This window comes from Pecten maximus, chromosome 12 (assembly GCF_902652985.1).
Source record: "Pecten maximus chromosome 12, xPecMax1.1, whole genome shotgun sequence".
NCBI classification, from domain to species: Eukaryota; Metazoa; Mollusca; class Bivalvia; order Pectinida; family Pectinidae; genus Pecten; species Pecten maximus.
Window position 1 is genome coordinate 26,976,962 of NC_047026.1, and position 24,845 is coordinate 27,001,806.

Below are 24,845 nucleotides of genomic sequence, written 5' to 3' on the forward strand. Positions count from 1 at the left end.
CTATGTTACAATTAAGAACGAAGCTTGTGTTTGATTCGTCAGTGGTTTGATGAAACAGACGGGGATAATAGACGCCTTTTGTACACTCCGGCTTTCTCCAAACACCTGACACCATTAGGTGGAAATATAAAAGCAAAAGAAACACCACAAAATCTGTGTTTTGAATCGCCAAAATCTCTACCGTGTCACTTGCCAGATTTGAAACCCAATCACTTTCTTTTTAAATCCTACATTTTTAATTATTCATGCATGAAAATATCGCTGTATTCAAACACTGAAACTCTTTATTTATTTATACCTTATATTGACGTCAATTTTTTTAGGTTTACGTCCTTCGTATTTGTCAATTTTTTGCTTTTATATTACTACTTTAAGAATTAAAAAAACTGGTCAGAGATTTTTTTATCAAATTTTCCACAACAATATATAATGTTTTATGTTCTATTGGGCAGGATGTTTTACATTGGATGTTTAGATCAGTATTGGCCAATATTAAGTTTTTCTGGCCTTGATTTGAAGGAGATAATAATGTATTGGGGTATTTTTATGTACTGTACTCGCTCACCCAGAGTACTTTAAACCCAGTAATTGTCCTAGTGGCGTTGAAAAATACTATACAACTATAGGAAACCTGACCTCGATCTGGTATGGACTAAATTTCAGGCCACAGGTATTTTTGACTGGTGTATATAGAGATATCTTGCTCTCAATGTCTTCACAAAGACATGTCCCCTCCCCCAGTTCCGTCCCTCTGTCGCTTTCCCTCTACTTGAACCCTCCAATTAGATAACAGTAATAGCATTTCCTAAGAGACATTGGAAGATATCTGTCCCTGGAAAATCACTAGTACTTTTAGGCATGAAAGCGTTTATGATAAAAGGCACGTTAACTGGTATTGTAATCATATCTAATTTTCGGATAAGTTTACCGGGATGAATCCTCTGGCTATTCGTCATCGGTGTTTCACTCATCAAAGAATAAGTATACCTACAGGCCCTAGTGAGAGCAAGTATTGCTCTGATGTTCTGAGACTTCAAATTACACCTCAGTTTTGAAATATTGCCAGAAACACTTAGAAAACATTGAATTAAAGATTATTCATTTTAAAAACCAGACCTCCCGATTACAGTTATGCCCCCGAAATACCTAGTCGATTTTGGTTAATTTATATTGCCTGAAAGCATTAGACAATTACTAATGGTCTTTAGCAGTAGGTAAGCCATATATATATATATACATGTATATATATTAAAATGAATGGTTTTGGAGTTATAAGGCAATGAAAACCAGGAAGAAACTCCAGAAGTTTGGTCACATTTCTCCACCTGTGTGGTGGGTCTCAATGATCTGTCTTAATGACATATTTTATACATGTGTGTGTGTATATTACTGATTTATGTGTTGGTGATACATTACATAATCTATCTTGTTCTAAGGTTAACAGTGAGCCATGTGTGGTGTAGGTGTAGTGTCATCACTGGCAAAGAATTATTATCAAATATATAAAATACATTACTGATGTATCACAAAGATAGTATAAAAATGATAAAATTAGAACAAAACATCACAAAAATAGTACAAAACATTACAAAAATAGTAGAAAAACCAATACAAATAGTACAAAAAATCACCAAAATAGTACACAAAATGGTAAAATTAGTATAAAACATCACAAAAATAGTCCTAAACATCACAAAGATCACAAAGACAAATATCACAAAAAAGTACAAAAAATGGATTGAATTTACAACTTATTCTGAAATATCCCCAAAAATATTACACAATTTCACAAATATATAACAAAATATTCAGTAGATTTATATTTGTATTAATAAAAAAATGTTTTGCTAGAAATTAGGACTTTCTATGATATGGTTCTGTTGGAGTAACAGGATGTGGCTGTCATGATAAACTTGTACAACATGTCTGTAGGACGCCCAACCCACCAGATGTTATCTCCCCACCACAATATGGCCTAATTGTACCCTTTATGTTGGAAACATTTCACCAAGTGGTTTTCTGATACTAGATCGGTTATGGAACCCATTTATACTGACATCTTGTAGTAGATCTGTTTACAAATTTATTTTTAGTAAATTACGATGAAGTTTTGTGTGAGCTATAGATTTTTCGTAAAATATAAGCTAGTTCTGACTGGGGAGATTGGTAAAAATATTCATTGTAGGTCAGTTAGAAATAGTACAGATTTTACCTGGTGGGGTCAGGGAGTGCAGACTGGGAAATCAGATAGGAGGTCAGGCACCAGAGTCTGCCACAGGTTAACCTGACTATAATCAACAAATAAATAGACATTATAGGCCTTACCAAGTATATATACCATACCCACCACCCGTCTATAACACACACCCCTATATAACATAACACCTGTCTATAACATAACACCTGTCTATAACGTACATAACACCTGTCTATAACATAACACCTGTCTATAACACACACCCCTATATAACACAACACCTGTCTATAACATAACACCTGTCTATAACACACACCCCTATATAACATAACACCTGTCTATAACATAACACCTTTCTATAACACACACCCCTATATAACACACACCCCTATATAACATAACACCCGTCTATAACACACACCCCTATATAACATAACACCTGCCTATAACATAACACCTGTCTATAACATAACACCTGTCTATAACATAACACCTGTCTATAACACACACCCCTATATAACACAACACCTGTCTATAACATAACACCTGTCTATAACATAACACCTGTCTATAACACACACCCCTATATAACATAACACCTGTCTATAACATAACACCTTTCTATAACACACACCCCTATATAACACACACCCCTATATAACATAACACCCGTCTATAACACACACCCCTATATAACATAACACCTGTCTATAACATAACACCTGTCTATAACATAACACCTGTCTATAACACACACCCCTATATAACACAACACCTGTCTATAACATAACACCTGTCTATAACACACACCCCTATATAACATAACACCTGTCTATAACATAACACCTTTCTATAACACACATCCCTATATAACACACACCCCTATATAACATAACACCTGTCTATAACACACACCCCTATATAACATAACACCTGTCTATAACACACACCCCTATATAACATAGCACCTGTATATAACACACACCCCTATATAACATAACACCTGTCTATAACACACACCCCTATATAACATAACACCTGTCTATAATTACACACACACCTATATAACATAACACATGTCTATAACACACACCCCTATATAACATAACACCTGTCTATAACACACACCTGTCTATAACACACACCCCTATATAACTTAACACCTGTCTATAACAATAATTACTATTTATGGAAATACTTAATTTTCTGTTGTATCTGAAGCAATACTCAAATTGGTCATGAATGTTCTTCACATAGCTAAATTTAGTGTGTCCTTAAAATACTCAACATATACGTCTATACACTGTTCTGTTATCTGTCTCCATGTAATGGATGTTAATCTTGTGTAGAAGACGCCATGTTGAGACACAAGTTAGTTATAATGGTGTAGAAGACGCCATGTTGAGACACAAGTTAGTTATAATGGTGTAGAAGACGCCATGTTGAGACACAAGTTAGTTATAATGGTGTAGAAGACGCCATGTTGAGACACAAGTTAGTTATAATGGTGTAGAAGACGCCATGTTGAGACACAAGTTAGTTATAATGGTGTAGAAGACGCCATGTTGAGACACAAGTTAGTTATAATGGTGTAGAAGACACCATGTTGAGACACAAGTTAGTTATAATGGTGTAGAAGACGCCATATTGACACAAGTTAGTTATAATGGTGTAAAAGACACCATGTTGACACACAAGTTAGTTATAATGGTGTAGAAGACACCATGTTGAGACACAAGTTAGTTATAATGGTGTAGAAGACGCCATGTTGAGACACAAGTTAGTTATAATGGTGTAGAAGACACCATGTTGAGACACAAGTTAGTTATAATGGTGTAGAAGACGCCATGTTGACACACAAGTTAGTTATAATGGTGTAGAAGACACCATGTTGAGACACAAGTTAGTTATAATGGTGTAAAAGACACCATGTTGACACACAAGTTAGTTTACTCGGTGGCTTGAGATCGCTCAAGCTAGGGTTTGTATGTTTAGGTTTGTTTTTGTTATAACGTCCTATTAACAGCCAGGGTTATTTAAGGACGTGCCAGGTTTGTTTTTGTTTAACGTCCTATTAACAGATAGGGTCATTTAAGGACATGCCAGGTTTTGGAGGTGGAGGAAAGACGGAGTACCCGGAGAAAAACCACCGGCCTACGGTCAGTACCTGGCAACTGCCCCACGTAGGTTTCGAACTCGCAACCAAGTGGTGGAGGGCTAGTGTTAAAGTGTCGGTACACCTTAACCACTCGGCCACTGCGGCCCCTCTCAAGCTAGGCATCTCTCCTTTCTTTATTCAGTCATATCTATCTAAGCTTGTGATCGCTCAAGCTCGGGGATGCTTGCCCCACTAGTATCATTAGTATTTTAATTATTTAGGTGTATCTTTTTAGTAGTGGGTCAAATTTAATTGAATAATTTAGTTGTAAGAATGAGCAGCCCCTGAGAAAGCCAAACATTTTAGATCATCAATATGAGCCTGAACAAGTTTTGGTTCCATTCAATAAATTTTTGAACTTTCATACTGCTTGTTGTGTTGTGTATAAAATGGTGTAGAAGACGCCATATTGAGACACAAGGTTCTTATATTTAAAAGCATATATACAAAAAGCATTTGTAGCATCTGTTGGGTAGTTACAGACCAGTGGGTTCTGTGGCAGAGAGGCTTATAATGTTTTGACAAAGCCTAGCCTGATGGCACATGTGAATATGTCAGAATGTGTCAACTCTCTCTTCGAAGAATACAATTTTACGAAAAAATTAATATAACATTACTTCTCATTTTCGCTACCCTTTTTATAAACTTTTCTATGGAATATATGTGCACATGTGGAAATAAAAACAAATCGGTAGAAATTAATGTACAGAGTTAATTAAGATCAACCTTGAGTCTTTGTCAGCACATACAGCTTATCTCCCCTTTCCCCATCTTCACATTTGTAAGGTATTCTATGGGGTCATAAATAATGGTCATGATATTTGGTGTGGGCTTCATCTTACTGTCGCCATTTTGTATCAATGTCAATAATTTTCACCAGTCAGCAGTAATGTGCGACCTGTTGCAGCAACTAAGTGTGTTATACAGCCTTAAATCAATAACCTACACATCCTTTACATGAAGCTGTCATTTACCACACACTGCTAATGTGCCATGGTAGTGATACTCCCAGAAACCATACTTAATAGGACTTTCATATTGGTTAAGATAAAAAAAACAATTCTGTGTGTTTTCTGAAAAATAATTATATGTCAATGTTCAGTTGAGATCAGAGGTGAAAAAAAACTTATACCGGTAGTTCAGATTTAAACCAAGAACTAAAATTATTTTTACATTAAAATAATTAATGAAATGATCAATCCATTAACTAAATAATGACTTGGTACAAATGTTAAAAAAAAAAAATTGATGGATTTTGTAAAGATCTAGTATTGTATCAAAGGTCCAATCTATAAGTGTATCATCAATTTCAATAACTAACCAATTGGAATGACTATCAACTATTGTACAGAATTTCAAAACCTAATTATCTCGTGTTAAATGCCAAACAAAATTGATTTGTCTGTTTGATTTGATATGATATTTTGAATGTCCTTTATGTGCTTATGAGTTTGACATTCATACTTTGTGCATAAATTTAATATTTTTATAAGGTTAAAGATAGGGCCAATTTGAGATATCATTGTAAAAAATGTATAGGTATTAAAATTCAGTGTCTTGGTGCACTTTAAACAGTTGAAACCAAACACTACTTTGGACAAGTAGACATGTTCTAAATTAATAAACAGGTATTCAGATCTTATATACACGATGGCCTTCCCTGAAATGAAGAGTTGGATCGAAGGTGTGGATTTCCTCTGGTTTCATACTAGAGAGGTTCAACAGAATCAATTATTTTGCCTTTCATACTTCTATTACAGATCGGGGTAATTTTTATGAGATCCTGATGCAAAGATATGTTCAGATATCGATGACAATTAAACAAATGTCATATTAAATCATATAAATGTTTATAGAATTTCACATATTTGATATTTTTACATATTAAGTGAAATTTTCATTAAGAGAAATTTTATTTACACATGAATTTCAGAATGTATAGTACACTTCAACCCCCCTTTAGATTAGCCGCAGAGTGATATACTAAAGTACAGCGATTTAAGTGGTTTATGTAAAACGCAATACGTAAAGTCGGAATAAAAACTGTGAGAATAAGATTGGTACTATTGAAGTACATCAGGGGAAAGTTATAAAATAGAAAACAGAAAGAAAATACATTACTTTTTTATAATTATAGTACACGTCACTTTCTTTGGGGTGAAAATATCACTTGTCAGGAAATTTACATTCTACTCAGATTTTAAGATGTTAATTACAGTGTTATCGTTGCTGTTTTGAACTATAGAATTCCACAGCATGTAAACTGTATTGAGTTTCAAAAAAACGATCACCTTTTTCTGCAATTCTTAGGTTTCATTCACAGTAATTATGGGAAAGTAAAAAACAAAAATTGACAAAGTAATGAAATAAAATGAAAAAAATTATTGTGAAAAAATATTTCTGAAGAACTTAATCATGATATACTGCTGTGTATCAATAGTTAACCTAACATTTCTAAAGCATATTTTAAACATGAGATTCAGAACTTTAGATTTCAAAGTATGTTTTACTGATGAAGATTTATTAACCTTTCAGATATTGAAAAGGGAAAACTGTCACTTCAACTATAGCTAATATGGATTTGTTAAAAAATGTTGATTAATGAAATTAGATTAGTTGAAAACAAGAGTAGTTAATTACTGAAATATTTAGAAATGTGATCATAGGAGATTGACAATAAGACCAATCCTTCATTAAATTATTTCTCCTCTCCATTTCATTAAATGTTAAAGATAGAAGAGATGAAATGAACAGATTCGCATTGATAAAAAAGCAGACATGCATGTTGTACTTGGGAAAGTGTTTTTTATGTCGAAGTTTAATTAATGAACTTTGGAAGGTGATGGTTGTGAAAGGTGTGACGTTGAGCTTGGAATGAATCATTGGATCATGTGTGGTATCTGTATAGCCAGCCAGGTATATCTCTCTTCTCAGGTAGAATGAGGCTCATCAATCATTTATCCTACCCTTCCCCCATGATTCCTATCACCTCCAGCTGATTATCTATAGGTCTCCTGTACTGATACAAGCCAAAAGTATATAAAAAATTGTCTATTTTTAATAGCTGACATACAAAAACACAAAATTCCAAAATTCATTTTGTTAGTTAAATATGGCTGGTGCGAGATTCGCTTTCGCCATCTTAAATTGGTGATAAACTGACTGATGAAGAAATATTGATAAGATAGTTTTTAAAATGAGAAATGTTCGCCCGGTTTTCATCTATTTCACCAGTGCGTGTGTTTTATTGATCTGCATGACATGGATGATCGTATGATCGTAATCCATGACGTGGTGTAACAGTTATCGAGTAAATTGTAGCAAGATGTCAACAAGATATCGACATCTTACCTGGTTTCAGTGTCACTTCAGTAGCAGACGAACCAATTATATTTCCCAGGTAAAGAAAATCGAAGCAGCCATGTTTTATCCCTGTTCAGGTGTGTTGTGATGGCTTATTAACCACTGAAAAGATACACATCTTTTTTCTCAAATGACGATCTTCAACATCTAATTACACTTTAACACGAGGTTCTCATATTTTACTATTTAATAGACTTGATTATGGTGAATTAATCTTGACAGAAATAGATTGAGGTTTTAAAACATGAAATACCTGCAGAAAAATTACCTCTGTATGCAATTTAATAGCTAGATACAGTGAATTTAATGACTGTGATTTTAGAAATTCAAAAAGACTCATTCAGGTAAATCGTGGTGGAGGATTTTAAGAATTTGAGACTTGTAAGGCAATCTTATAGGGAGACATCTTATTTACAATACATCTCTCTGATGTCATCAACTACTACCAACTATATAAAGTGTTGTAGCTGTGTGAAGAACACCTGCTTCCTACCTGAGGATTCCAAACCATCAAATAGAAACCTAGTGTCTAAACTTATAAACCAGAACCTTTGTGGGGTACATCTTTAAACTATCAAAACCTGTACCATCATCCAAAATAAATAAGTTATGTAAACGAGACTTTGAAAACTATTACTGACTGGTCAAGCTGTATAATCCATACCCCTGTTAACTAGAACAAACTCTCATTATAGACATTTCAATCAATATCAACTCAATTTTATCCTGACAAAATATTTGGTATTATCCTAGTTTTCAGTTCATTTCTACAGACCACTCATTATAGTATTGTAGAATTAATCAGTATTGAGAAAAAACTGTAGAAAAAATTGAATTGTTCAATTTCAAATCATTTATGGATGGACATAAAAATTCTAATTCAAATTAATGTTTTATATATTTCAGGAATATTTCAAATGTCCATACGAAGAGAAATGTAAGATGGATGTCTCCAATCGACGCTTCTGTAAGAGATGTCGACTGAGGAAATGTTTTGAAATTGGCATGAGGAAAGAATACATCTTGACAGAGGAAGAGAAAAGTCGCAAAAAGCAGAGGATTGAGGAGAATAGGTACACGAAGGGACAGTGAGTTTTGTGAACAGTGATACCCCGCACCCAACATTGGGAGTCAATGATTAAAAGTTTACAAACATTATAAAACTATCGCATCAAAATTGTCATGTCTTATGACATACTAAATGAGATTTTGTTGGGTAAGGGGAGATAACTGCTACGATGAAAACACATTGTTCATTTTTATTCATTGACAACATTTATATGGGCTAAGTTCAAATTTAATTTGTGCATAAATGTTTATTTAGATTTTGAAATAATTGTTTTGATTTGTTTTCAAACCATTTTTGAATTTAAGTTGGTGAAGTGATATTGAAAAACAACATCAAAAACACCAATGCCAGAAGATATTGATTTAAAATATTCAGTTTAGAGGGTCACTCTGAAATGATTTAAATTTCTTAACCCTGATATTTTATCTGCAGAATAGATTCAATTTTGTCAAGTTAAGAAACTTTTCTACCTGAAAAAATTACTGGATCATATTGTATATACAGTGCTGTCAAAGAAATTTTGTTTTGGTTTTACAGAAAAGTACGAGAATGTGATAGAAAAAATCAGATCAGTGACGTCAGCACATCCAATAGCTACACTGGGAAGGTGCGGGTTCTTGAACCAGACGAGGATTACCTCATCAACGAAGTCGTCAGCGCTTATCGTCAGTCCCTCGAGGTCAGCATCGACTCGGAAATCCCACGAGACAATGCCTCTTTCTTGGACTTAGTCAATATAGCAGAATTAAGTGTGCGCAGGGTTATTGATATGGCAAAGAAAATAAAATCTTTCAAATCTCTCTCTCAGACGGATCAGATCAGCCTGTTAAAAGGAGGAAGTATAGAGCTGCTTATCATCCGATCCGTTATCACATTTGATAAGGAAAAACAACATTTTCTGGATCCTTTCGACAATGAGAGCAACGCCATGTCGTTAGATCAGCTCAAGATGGGAGAAGGTGGTGGCTTGTTCGAGGAGCACATGAAATTTACAAAATCTTTAGCAATAGATTTGAAGGCTGATGAGACCATGCTTATTCTGTTATTGGTTATCTCCCTTTTCTCACCGGATCGTACAAATGTAACGGACAAAGCATATATCTGTCAGGAACAAGATAAGTATGCACTGCTCCTTCTACGTTACATGGAGTCTAGGTACCCCTCTAGTCTTGTGCGCTCTCTCTATCCGAAACTTCTGATGAAACTCACTGACATTCGCAACCTGAATGAAGAGCACTCACATGTTTTGCTCAAGGTAAATCCGGAGGGTATCCAGCCTTTGATGAAAGAGGTCCTTGACCTCAATGTGAAGAATGAAATAGCGTAATGCAGATAAAGACCCCATCAGAAGGGTTTGTGTGATATTTGACAGTTGCCAGTCTGGGGTATACTGCCGGTGAATAGATGTGCGTCATCACAACGCCAGGTGAAAACTGACAAAGTTTGGCGATATTCACAGTTCAACTATGTGCCACAATTCTCTGCCTTTTAAACCCAGTGGACATACATCGTCTTGTAAACAGTGGTTTGACTGGCTTGCCAGCAGAGGATGGAGTTTCGTGGTTCCGTGATGGGCTGCGGCGAGGAAGAGGTGATGTTCAGGTCTGCTTTGTTTACCATGTACGTTATCGTGAAACTTTGTCTCGATATCAAATAGACACCCTTCGTCCATACGGTTATACGTGTACAGCCATTTTTGTCCAAGGTTATTATGGGAGTATCATGGAATAAGCATACAAGCAACAGAACAGGAAAAAACGAACGAAAAATGACATGTCCAGTTCGCAACAATATATAATCGACATATATCTCAGGATGATTACACGAAAAGTGGACTACTTAGACATTTAATGTTGCAAATTGACATAAATTTTGCCAAATATTGTTCAAGGTCGTGTCAGCTTACCAAGATGTGATTGGTCTGTGTGAAATCTTTTGTGTTCATCAGACAATCTAGAAACACTGATACTTCTACAACAGACCCATTTGAAGACTAACATGCATAAAGCCTGTTGTAAAATGTCATAGGCCAAAGACAGATTTGTCATTTGGTGCAGATTTGATCTGATAAAGTTAAGGAATTGAATCATTCTTGTTTATAAATTTGTATCAATTTCTCCGGTGATTAATTTTGGTGTTAATTGGATTTTGAAATGTTGTAAATTATGTGGCACATTGGAGCAGTACTGGAAATACTGATAGAATAATTATTTTTTTATCAGAAGTCTCACCACCTTGAGAAGATTCAGGTGAAAGTTTAAAGAGGAAGAAAAAAAGACTGAGAAAATGTTCTGTCCAAGAAACTGTGTAAAACATGTAATCTGTTTTGAATAGAGTTTTTTCTGGGTATCATAGTTGTCATCAGATGTTTGGCTCAATTGAACTGGAATTGTAGGGGACACAACTCCTTCAGTACCACTGACACTTATAATATGGCATCAATGAGAGAGTACATGTATGTAGAAATGATTCCTGTTCTTCAGGATAAAAAGAATGTCAGTAACGTAAAAGTTATATACCAGGTCAGTGACATTAGTTAGGTAGAGCAGAAAAGTGCTTCCTCGTAATTTGTATGTATATTAGTTTAACGCTCATCATATTCATGTAAAAAGAGAATTATTCAAAGGGAGACAATTCATTATTTTGTTTCTTTTGTAGAAATTCATTCATCCATCATAAGTACTGATTCAAGTCACAATCAAGTGCCACTATTGGAGGTGGTTGAAGTAATTAATTCAATATTGCATCTACTATGTGAAATAAATGTTTTGCCATGATTTTGTGCTCAAGTGAATATTGTGCAAATATATAAAAGGAGAAAACTGTACATTTGCCATCATATTTGTTTGCACCTCAAATAGACACTCCATGCCTACTTGTCTGATACTTGTATAGTCAATAAGGAAGAAACACTAATAATGGTATAATGCTGAAACGTTGAAGTGCCTGTTTCTCATATCTATGTGATAAAATAATCGTAGTGTCCAACCTTTAGTGTCCTAATCATGTCCCATCATTATCGCCCTATATTTCTTACAGAGTAACTGAACCCATTTACAAACAGTACAGCGATGACTGGTGTGTATATTTCATAGTGTGTTATCAAAATTTTTTAATAAAATATGAAATTATAACCTAGTATGAAATTATATTAATGACATATAGTGCTACGCTTTAAAGTGCATATAACTATCCTAGTCATTCAGATCAGGAGATGATATTTTGATATTAACATTTCAAATGTTGACTCACAACACATTTACACTGGCTATAGAATATTTTCAAAACAGTTATGAACTGTTTTTAATTTCGGAACATATTACAAAAAATATTTTGGTTGTTAATATAATAAATATTCCTTCCAAAACATTTTTGAAAGAAAAAAATATATAGATATATATATATATATATATATAATGTAATGTAATCCACTTATTAGTTATTGTGCTTTGATAGGAAAATATCAATTACTGGCAGAGTGGTTGTAATGAGAATTCTGTGTTTCTGACGTTTTTTCCTTCCTGCTCCTGATACAGAATACATACAATGGAATATTGATCATATAGCCTGCCACTATCCTCCAAAGTCCAAACTGATGTTTCAATTTTTCTGAAAGTGAGAACATGTCTGATTTAATGCATGAAATATCTGGTCCCAGTGATGCAGATGTTTTCATTGTTATTTTCCCGGCGGGATAGAAAAATTGTAGAAATATAACGTTGTCATTCCGCAGTAGTAAGCTCGTTCAATAGGCTTACCGGTAAACAGAATCGGATAATAAGGGTACCATCATCCAATCCAGGTTTTTAAAGATATTGAAAAAATGCATGAGGTGATTTTTCATATTCGTAATAGTTTATTCCATATATGAAAAAGTAAATTTCAAAATAAGCTTTTTAGACTGCTAAATCCTGATCAAACACAGCGTAAAATGAAATCACGCAAAATTTTGACATGAAATTGTTAGATTGATAGAAAAATTATTCTGCAGAGGAATATGTGAGATCCACAGGTCTGTTAATTCACTAACTGATTCTTAGTCCTGATGTCTATAAAACATATATATTAACAATATTTATATAAATTTCAAATCTTAATACTAAAGTTACGTTAGAATATTGTTTTTTTTTACTTTCTTCTTTTTCACCTTCGGTTAATTATAACATAATATATAAATTAAATTGAAATGGAGGAAAGAGGTTAGATATAGTGGGTGATAAAAAGAATCTGGTGTTAAAGTCATTATTTAATGGAGATGAAAAACAAAGTGCTCTAAATCTATGTTTGTGATAAACAGTGTAAATCAGATGGTATTGTGTATGTTGAAATGTGTCATGAATGTGTTGATTTTCCACATGATTAATATTACATTGATGTTTCTAGGTATTATTTTTTCGCTTATATATTAATGTTTATGTGCATATTTTCCTTCCTGCTCTAATGAGAAAAATTCTAGTGAATAAGAAATGTTTAATTGCTGTTAAATTAACTGAAATCGAAGCAATCCAGTATGTTAGGAATAAAAAAATGTTTTTAGAAGACGAATGTTGGTTTGATATCTAAAAAGAAAAAGATTTGTTTTGATGTGACTGACTCATTTATAGCTGTTTTACAGAGCTGAGGATTTCAGAGAGTTACACACTGTAGGTTAAATAACACAGGTAAGCTGTACAGTTGTAGAGTATGGCAAATTGTGTTGTGGCAATTTTCTTTAAGAAAAGTGCTTTACTATTTGACAAAAGCATAGTTTCTTCATCTTTGTGTGCAATACTTTGGTGTCTGAATAGACAGGTTTCACTGTATACATTAATATATAATTCTGCTGTCTTTAAATCCATCATAACAGTCAAAAACTGAGAATTTTATCAATTACATCAGTCCAAGGGAGATAACTGGATGAAATCCATTAACCTTTTAGCTTTCTGTTGCTATTGATAGAATGGTCAGTGATTTTATAGTTAATCATGTGATTTGATGCCGATATTGATTTTAAACTTTTTTGATATATATGAATTATGAAATTCTACATTCAAACAAATATACAATGAATTTCAATTTTTTTTTTTTTTTAATATAAAGTTAAAGTCTTGCTGATCGTGCCGTCTTTGTTCACTTTAAAGTAATGTTGGTTATTTCTAAAGAGAAAAAAGTACTACTGATAGCACAGATATAGACTGGGCTGGTGACAGGATTAGCATGGTCCATTTGTCACAATCACTAAAAGATTTCATTTTCTACTTCTAATATTTGTTTCTGGAATCTACTCGGGCTGAAATGGTTTGACAAGGGAAATTATGTAATTATGCAGCATTTAAACTTCAGAATTAAGGAATTTTTCTTCTTTATATTTAAAGTTTTTCATTTTCTTTGGTTATTTGTGTCTTCATCGTTGATGTTATTTTTACTTTAATGGAATTATTTGAAGACGTTAGTAATCCTTAAAAAACAAGTTACTGTGTACCATATCTACATTATGTAGTACTGTTAATTAATGTTACATGGGTTTGGAATGCTTTTTGGGATAACGAGTTTTTATCAAGGAATTTAAATCTATTTTTAATTACCCTATAAGGTACACAATAATGATATTTTTTCTGGATGACTTATATTGATTGCTCATTTTTGTGTTTTGATTATCCAATTAGTTATTACTACATTATTGTGGTATTGTTTGTTTATGAGGTATTTTAAATGACCTGAATATGAGAAGTATTGAAGATATAAACACGGGTACCCGTGTGAGTTTGTATAAATGGCGTTTTTTGTTTTGTTGTAATGTGTGACCGTTAGGGCAGCATATTGTATTATACTGATGTAATACATTAAACAAAATAATGATGATGTTGATGGAATTATGATAATGATTTACCTGTTGCTACATCATATATTGTAAAAAAAACATGAAAATAATACAAATATATATAAATATATATTTCAAGTTTTGAAAAAACTACCAGTCATAATTTCTAGAGCATGATATGTGTGTTAGAATGTACTCGATGTCATAAAGTTTGTGACAATAAACAGGATTTCATTATTAGCCTCTCACTATCATCTGTATACTTGTGTATCGGCATATATACATTATATATATTCAAATATATACTTAGCATAAATGTGACAAAATTTGGACACTGTAAATATATGGATTTGTTGTGAAAACTTCACAAGATTTTAAGAGTTTGGACAGAATCAGTCCTGGAGTATTATGAATCAATCTTTTCTGTATCTAGATTGTCTTCACATAATCCTGGGACTTAAAGAGATATTTTTAATTGTTAAGGTTCAATGAAAATTGCCTTAATGTGTTGGTGAGGACCCCCTAAAAAATAAAATCATTTTAATGGGGCCCCAGAAGGGGCAACCACATTAATAAGGTCCTAACAGGGAAATTCACATTATGAGGCCCCAAGAAGGGGTGATCACTTATCATTTATCACTCATATTAAGATGAATCATGATGATTCAACCACACGCAGTGTTTATTTATACATGTATATATACATGTAAACTGCCAGTAAGTTATAATTAACATTTCCCTTCCTCTAATGATTTTATGATTAGTTTTATTTGCGTTTATTTAACATATACCGAAGGTACTGTGTTTGGTTATTAAAATCTGGTAGATTTATTTTTGACAATTCAAGAAAATTATGTTGGTAATGTTTGAAAAGTCTCATTAAATGAGATATTTTTCACAAGGGTTGTATTGGATATTTGTGATCCTATGATCTGTTTTGTTAATTCATAAGAAAATTACCCTTCCCCACCCCTTACATTTTAAAGAACATTAAAAACATCATGTATTTCCACTAACGACATGTCATACTTAATTCACTCAATAAATGGTAGCTTGAAATGATTACACAAGTGTTTGTTGTTTATACTTATTGCTGAGTTTTATATTGCAAAGCAGAAATATTTCTGAAAATCAGAAAAGTTGGATGGAATGGACAACTTGACACATCTAATACTGGTTATACAATTGTGGTCATAAGGATACAGCAGGTATTGACCCATTTTCAAGGTCAAATAAATTGACTTTGTTGAAATATTACATTGGTTTGGTTTGGTTTGTTTTGTTTAATGTCCTATTACAAGCCAGGGTCATTTAAGGAGGTGTCTGGTTTTGGTGGTGGAGGAAAGCCAGAGTGCCCTTGAGAAAAACCACCGACCTACTGCCAGTATCAGGCGGCCCCTAAAATATTAGAACGATGTCTGTTGATAGCGTGACTGACCTATAAGAATGGTGAGTTTTTACTCTAGAAGCTTGACCTATAAGAATGGTGAGCTTTTACTCTAGAAGCTTCCTAGGCTGAACCCAAAAAGAAAGACCTTGATCTATATTTAATGTCGCAAGGGGAAAATGAGACAAAATGTTTAAATCATGCAGTCAAAATGTTTCTTCTGATTAAGATAATGATGTTCATTTTCACTATGTAGTGAGAATGAGCATCTAGATTTCAATTAGATTGTTGTTGAAGGAGAGTGATAATGGGCTTAAATCTGTAAAGTCTTCTGAATCTGCTGAGTTTCAAAGACTGTCTCCCGTCAAATTTGAAATAGCAAATTTGAAGGGCAATAATTCTTCAAAAACACCAGTCGAACGAAATGATGCTCAAAAAACTATCATCATAATCAAACCTTGCAGGTTTCTAAGAATCCTTAAAATTTGGGAGTAATCTCCGGACAATACAGAAATAAACAAATACAGTACTGTAGTAATAACTGAATCAAAATACCTGTCAGGAATAAAGCTTGCCGAGTTTCAGAAAGATCGGTTGAAAAAATTATCAGATCTCCAGAAAAACAAAAGTTTATGCAGGTGGACAGTGTGAAACCATAATATTCCCATCATACAGCAGGGTTTTTTGGATTTTAATTATTCACAGCTATATGACATTGTCACTACCATCGTATAAACTGCCAATCAGCACATTAATAATATGCCAAGTGAAACACACCACAGTTGGGAAAATATTGATTACTCATTTTCCTTTTGAAATCTAGACGTACAGTTTATATTTTGTATTTCAATAATGTTAATGTATATTTAATATTAACATTTCATTGATTATTCCTGTCTGATTTTCTATTATCTTACCCACTATATTTTTTTTTTACGCGGAACAACATGGTAGAGCTGTTAACAGGCTCACAGCTAGCCGTGAATGGCAGGGAAACTTGGGCATTATCAGCCAATATTTACCATTGTATGGCACTGCTACTATATAACCCTACCATTTTAGTTGCGTGTTCACCAGCTTATGAACTGCCAACTGAAATTTGAATTTGAAAATTTCAAAAAAATATCGCACAACAAATAAAAAAACGCAGATGGTAAATATAAGCCTTGAACGGCTTCAGTTGACATTCATAGTCAATATGAATGCCAACTGGACAGAGGCAAATTCAACTAGAAGCGCTAGTGCGCTTCATGGAATTTGCCTCTGTCCAGTTGGCATTCATATTGACTATGAATGCCAACTGAAAGCCGTTCAATGCTTAAATGATTTCCAACTGAAAGTATAGTTCAATGATTAAATGTGAGTTGTTATACATGGATAGCATAGAGTGTTTCTGCCAAAACGATGGCTAACGATACTTTGCACTTGGCCCCTTCTTGATTGTAGGCTATCAGTAAACATACGAAAGTGCATTTCTGACCAGGATTTTGTCTCGTGGAATTGTATTTGAAGAGAAAGTTCCACATATCTTTTATCTGCTACAAATTATTCAACTACATCATCAGAACCTACAGAAGATCAGAACCTACAGAAGATCAGAACCTACAGAAGATTCGAGATTTATGTATTGGCTAGAGCAGCCTTGATATTTAAAAAGTCTGGTTGGTATAACAAAATTGCGTTTCAGTAGAAATGAAAATCTCCGGTTTTATGAGCCGTTCCATGTGGTAGATAACCACAGAATTGACAGGTATACCCAAACTCGCCACAATCCTAGAAAGCTAAAATATCAAATTTGGTAGTTCCTGGTATTACATCAATTTTAAAGGTGAACAATTGCCAGAACACGTAGAAAGGCCAAATTTTATATCTACATATTTATACATAATGTAATTCTTACTTAAAAACACGTTAAATATTCGTTATTTTTAGCCCACCATCATCAGATGGTGGGCTATTCAAATCGCCCTGCGTCCGTGGTCCGTCGTCCGTCCGTCCCTCCGTCCGTAAACAATTCTTGTTATCGCTAATCCTCAGAAAGTACTGAAGGGATCTTTCCCAAATTTCATATGTGGGTTCCCCTTGGTGCCTAGTTATGCATATTGCATTTTTAGACCAATCGGAAAACAACATGGCCGACAGGCAGCCATCTTGGATTTTGATCATTGAAGTTTGTTATCGCTATTTCTGAGAAAGTACTGAAGGGATCTTTCTCAAATTTCACATGTAGGCTTCCCTTGGTGCCTAGTTATGCATATTGCATTTTGAGACCAATCGGAAAACAACATGGCCGACAGGCAGCCATCTTGGATTTTGATAATTGAAGTTTGTTATCGCTATTTCTGAGAAAGTACTGAAGGGATCTTTCTCAAATATCATATGTAGGCTCCCCTTGGTGCCTAGTTATGCATATTGCATTTTAAGACCAATCGGAAAACAACATGGCCGACAGGCAGCCATATTGGATTTTGATAATTGAAGTTTGTTATCGCTATTTCTGAGAAAGTACTGAATGGATCTTTCTCAAATTTCACATGTAGGCTTCCCTTGGTGCTTAGTTATGCATATTGCATTTTGAGACCAATCGGAAAACAACATGGCCGACAGGCAGCCATCTTGGATTTTGACAATTGAAGTTTGTTATCGCTATTTCTGAGAAAGTACTGAAGGGATCTTTCTCAAATTTCATATGTAGATTCCCCTTGGTGCCTAGTTATGCATATTGCATTTTGAGACCAATCGGAAAACAACATGGCCGACAGGCAGCCATCTTGAATTTTGACAATTGAAGTTTGTTATCGCTATTTCTCAGAAACTTAGGAAGGGATCTTTCTGAAATTTCATATAAAGGTTCCTCTTAGTGCCTAGTTATGCATATTGCGTTTTGAGACCAATTGGAAAACAACATGGCCGACAGGCAGCCATCTTGGATTTTGACAATTGAAGTTTGTTATCGCTATTTCTCAGAAAGTACTGAAGGGATCTTTCTGAAATTTCATATGTAGGTTCCCCTCTGTGCCTAGTTATGCATATTGCATTTTGAGACTATTCGGAAAACAACATGGCCGACAGGCAGTCATCTTGGATTTTGACAATTGAAGTTTGTTATCGCTATTTCTGAGAAAGTACTGAAGGGATCTTTCTCAAATTTCATATGTAGGTTTCCCTCAGTGCGTAGTTATGCATATTGCATTTTGAGACCAATCGAAAAACAACATGGCCGACAGGCAGCCATCTTGGATTTTGACAATTGAAGATTGTTATCGCTATTTATCAGAAATTGCTGAAAGGATCTTTCTGAATTTCATTTGTAGGTTGCCCTCTGTGTCTAGTTATACATATTGGATTTTGAGACCAGTCAGAAAACAACCTGGCTGACAGGCAGCCATCTTGTATTTTGAAAATTGAAGTTTGTTATCGCTATTGTACAGAAGGTACTGAAGGGATTTTTCTCAAATTCCATATGTAGGTTCCCCTTGGTCCCTGGTATTGCATTTTGGGACCAATCGGAAAACAACATGGCCGACAGACAGCCATTATCGCTAAATCTTAAATTTTATATATAGGTTCCCCTTGTTTGAAAAGTACTAGATCTAGAGGGCTGTTTCTGAATTTACACAGATTAGTAAGACTTAGAAGAAGGGAAAAGTAGAGAAAAGATCAATCTGACATGGAACCTATAAAGATCATTCAATGGTGGGCGCCAAGATCCCTCTGGGATCTCTTGTTTATATATCTTTCAGCTTTGCTTTTATGCATTATTCGTCATTTGAAAAATCATAGCGTCTGCACGCAGTTATCTCCCTTCAGCAGTGACGTCATTTGAGACGATCGGGAAATCGCACCAGCTGTTAGTGTCCTCCTTCATGCAGAAAACACGTAATCAAACGAGGAACATTGTGGCGAGACGATGAACTACACCAACAGCTCCAACGATGACATAAGGACAAACGATGGTGGATAAAATGGGTATGAAACGAAACAACATGAAACGAAATATGCAAAACATGTTAAAATAGATATTGACACACTCACATGTTTTAATTGTACATATTATATGTTAACAGTTTCGAAAAGAAGTTTTAGGCTTGTTAGGCTATTACTGAAACGATCCCCTGTAGATTGTAGGTCAATACTATCCAATTTATTGTGTTTAACAGTAAATAATGGTTCATTGCATGAATCTGACAAAACGATTTCTTAGGTTCATGTAAATGACTATCACAACTTCAGACATAACTGCATGTGTATGGAAGTCTGCATGCATCACAGCTTATCTTCGACACTCCCTTAGCTGTCCAGGAGAGAAAGAGTCCATTCGAAAATAAGCAAGTCAAGTCAACCATAAAAAATCGACCACGATTGGGAAAAAATGGGACCCCTAAGGTCGAGAATGTGAGATTTGATATTTGGCCCTAACGATCCACTATACGGAACGCTTGGTTTTGTTACTTAGTGGTTTAATTAACGTCCTCGCTCAGCCGGGTAATATAGGGACGGGTGTCAAGGAGACACCAACAGACAGGTAATATGAGGACGGGTGTCAAGGAGACACCAACAGACAGGTAATATGAGGACGGGTGTCAAGGAGACACCAACAGACAGGTAATATGAGGACGGGTGTCAAGGAGACACCAACAGCTGGGTAATATGAGGACGGGTGTCAAGGAGACACCAACAGCCGGGTAATATGAGGACGGGTGTCAAGGAGACACCAACAGCCGGGTAATATGAGGACGGGTGTCAAGGAGACATCAGCCAAGGTGATATGAGGACGGGTGTCAATGAGACACCAACAGCTGGGTAATATGAGGACGGGTGTCAAGGAGACACCAACAGCTGGGTAATATGAGGACGGGTGTCATGGAGACACCAACAGCCGGGTAATATGAGGACGGGTGTCAAGTAGACACCAACAGCTGGGTAATATGAGGACGGGTGTCAATGAGACACCAACAGCCGGGTAATATGAGGACGGGTGTCAAGGAGACACCAACAGCCGGGTAAAATGAGGACGGGTGTCAAGGAGACACCAACAGCCAGTGTTATATGATGACGGGTGTCAAGGAGACACCAACAGCCGGGTAATATGAGGACGGGTGTCAAGGAGACACCAACAGCTGGGTAATATGAGGACGGGTGTCAAGGAGATACCTTTAGAAGAAAACAAAGCACATCTTTTTTATTATAATAATTTGAGCTCTGTTTTGCCAACAAAGTGAGTTGTGTTGATGGCTATTCGCATTAAACTTTGTAACATAAGATTTTAATTGTCACTCTACATGTACAATAATGAACATAATACATGTTTGTCCACTACTTTAATTTAGAAGTTTCTCTGAATTATAGACTGAAAATAGTATGACGTAGGACGTATCCTTGATTGGTAGTTGATAGCTCGTTTTGGTGTAGTGTATTGGTGGAAAATCACGGTTACCCGTTCAGTCTTGGATGCTTTAGTGTAATTGGAAACTCTTGGATACTTTAGTGTAACTGAAACTCTTGGATGCTTTAGTGTAATTGGAAACTCTTGGATGCTTTAGTGTAATTGGAAACTCTTGGATGCTTTAGTGTAACTGGAAACTCTTGGGTGCTTTAGTGTAATTGGAAACTCTTGGATGCTTTAGTGTAATTGGAAACTCTTGGATGCTTTAGTGTAATTGGAAACTCTTGGAGTCGCTACATGGAAAATATGATTTGAACGACTCTACATAGCACCTTTCAAAGGACCTAAAATCTTTGAAAGTTAAAGACCAGGCACATGATTATCTGTTCAGAAGTGTTAGTTTCAAACAAGTTTAACTATTTCCCCAGTGACGATGTGGAGGTACATCGGTGTTCCTCCACAGTGACGACTGTATTATATAATTAGTTTCTCTCCGTAGAAAATATCCGCGATTTTTATTGTTATATTAGAGAAACACACGAAAGGTTCTTTTTTGTTGTTATTGTTTCTAGTCATAATAGACATTTTATATCGTCAGTCGCTCAAAATATATATTTATTCCGTGTAGAAGGTATAAACACAAATGATGTCTTAAAGAAGGGGAGGAATGACATGGCGGTTCTTTGTTCATACAAACTAAAATTTAGATCATTTGGTTTCAACAGCTAATGTCATTTAAGAACGGCTTCTCCTGTGGGCGAGATGAATGCATGAGATGAAGACGTGCATTTTGGGAGGTTGTGGTAGTTTGTTTTTGTCTCCTTGTGATAGCGCGAAACTTATGCCGATTTATAGTGCTACCTCGCTGAAATATACCGCCGATGACACCCATCTAAACACCCTATCCGGTCACATTATACTGACGACGGTCGAACCAGTTCTCCCTCTCCCAAAAGGCTGAGCGCTAAGCAGGAGTAGCAACTACCCTTTTTATAGACCCCGGTATGGCGGCCAGGGGACAGAACCCAAACTTTTTCCCACATTGACGTGGAAGTTAGAAATATACACGTAGTTTGGTTCGAACTGAAAGTTATTTATGTAATGCTGCGTGTACTTTTTAGTGCAGTATATGATTTTACGGCCCATCGAACATAAGAGTCACGTTGGGCAAAACAACACTAGATTAGAAGGCCGTTCGCAGAAATACATCAAACTAAAATGTTGAAGACAAAAAAAATCACTGATATCAAACGAACTAATTGCAAAAAACACATTTTATTTCATGACATTGTTCTATTGCAGGTAAAAGATCAAATATAAATGATGCATTAATTATATTTTATAAGCATTTCATAGATGTAACGCTATAAAAAGTCTTTTAAATTATAGCACTTAATCATAGAATGTTTGACAGTAAAAGGTTGATCGATCACATGCGCGACAAAAGGAAGGATATTACTTTTATAAAATATAGATGTGGGTGATCAGGGTGACATATGTATGGCGTAAAGGGTAGAGTACATCTTCCTCTCGACTTTACCGCACGTGCCCACTTTAGGTTGAGGATCGGGCAGTTTGTTAACAGATCATGATTACAGGGACTTGGGAATATATCAAACCACACCTCAAGTGTTAGTCATTTCTACCGAGTTTTTTTTTTTAATTTTAATCCAGCCCGCCCAACCTAGGGAAGGTCCAAATAAACGTACACTATAACAAATTCTCAAGTCCCTATGTTCGGCATCAATGGTCTTGCCAGTTCAGTTTAGACAGGTTCGTTATCCATAGTTTAAAATCGACAGTCTAATGTCGTTTGAGCCTCGATTGAGTGCTGCCTTGATCAGCTCTCTCATTTCCAGTAATACCGACAATTGAATGGAAACACAGGTTATGTGACATCAGAGATTTGTATATCAGATATATACGTCTCTGGTGACATACCATGGACAGTTTCTTTACATTTCGTCCTTTTGAGTCCGAGCAGATCACCGCTTTGGTAATATTGTTGTTATTATTTTATCTAAAGCCAAATTAATCGTAACGATTTCAGTTGCCCAAGCCATTCATTGGTACTGTGCATGAAGGGTCGACATAACGGAGAAAAGCAAGAAGTATAGAAATTATAAAATGGCAGGAAATAAGAAGACTTGTCTATGTTTTATTCTTCAAATGATTGTACAATCCTGGATGTTTCATTGATAATAATCCTATATCATTTTAAAGAAATTTATTTACGTTAAAAAGGCTGAAGTCTTGCGTTAACGTCCTGCTTAAAAATGCAGAATAACTTTTATAAAGCCGCATGATTTGACTTCCTGTGATTAATTTTAGTTCTTATATCGATTATCTTGGTACATGTATTTTAAAAAAATCGCGTTTCTCTACATAAAAGTTTTTAAAGACGTGCATTCAAATTACTGTTTTGTTGCTGGTTTTTTTTCTGTCTTTATCTGTATTATGATAAGATATTCGATGTTTGATGTTACTGACGGATGAGCCTACCTTATATCCGTCTCGGTGATTTGTTGAATAGCATGTTCGTGTTATATACAATCATTTCACTATCCTCTGTAATGCTATCTAAATCTCCATTTCGGGAACGAGCTAGGTTTTTCGCCTCTTAATCACTTAAACCAGCTCCACCAGCACGGTCATTTTTATAGGCTTATTTCTTAGAAATAACGCCAGAACTAATTTTAAGTATTCTACTTTTATTTAGTATCAAAAGTAGGGAGAATCGGAAGTTTCACTTATAACACGTATTCGTACGAGTTATCTCCCCTCGCACAAACCAGGCAGCGAGCGTAATAATTTGTGCAGGACATAGTTTGGAACAGTGATAGAATAGAGCATTGTCTACGATTTTAACGTTTTCCTATAATTCATTTTACTTAAACAGACGTCTATTAACATATAAAAACAAATAGTTCGCGGAAGGAGATAGTGTGTTGCTAGTTTTTCGGCAGAGCCGTTTAATTTTCTGTTGGCCCCGGATATGACGCGACAGGTGGCGTTACTGGTCAAGATGAATTATGTGATTGGTCAATGTAGAGGTAAATGCAAATTTGATTTAAACATATTTTATTTGTATCAATATATACAAGAGGATTGGGCACAAGTTTTCAAACTTATATGAAGCCCTTTCCCAATTATCATGTTTTTTTACAATTTTTATACAAGATGACATGACATTTGAAATATTAACAATTATATTTGGGGAGAAAGAGAGAGAGAGAGAGAGGGGGGAGAGACTGAGAGAGAGAGAGAGAGAGAGAGAAACAGAGAGACAGAGAGTCAGGGAGAGAGGTATGAAGAGGTAAATGCAAAATGCAGATAAGCAGTTAAAAACGAAACAAAGATAAGATTGTATGCGGTAAATGCAAAATGCAGATGTACAATGTACGGTTAAATACGAAACAAAGATGATATTGAATGCAAGCTGAATAAATAGATTCTCTTTTTACATGACACATTATTAAAATCAT

The 24,845-nt window shown here is 35.0% G+C and overlaps 1 protein-coding gene across 7 annotated transcripts in view; it reads left to right on the forward strand.

Annotated features, from left to right (window-relative positions):
- The window catches only part of LOC117339336 (nuclear hormone receptor HR96-like), a 202,863-nt gene extending 187,213 nt beyond the window's left edge, over positions 1 to 15,650 (forward strand). For 6 of the 7 annotated variants that reach the window (XM_033900873.1, XM_033900876.1, XM_033900878.1 and 3 more), the window contains 2 exons: positions 8,625 to 8,806; positions 9,325 to 15,650. In XM_033900873.1, the coding sequence (XP_033756764.1) occupies positions 8,625 to 8,806; positions 9,325 to 10,114 (972 nt within the window). In that variant the 3' untranslated portion in view covers positions 10,115 to 15,650. The remainder of the gene's footprint in view (positions 1 to 8,624; positions 8,807 to 9,324) is intronic. The other variant, XM_033900872.1, reaches the window with a different exon arrangement.
- Positions 15,651 to 24,845: the final 9,195 nt, after the last annotated feature.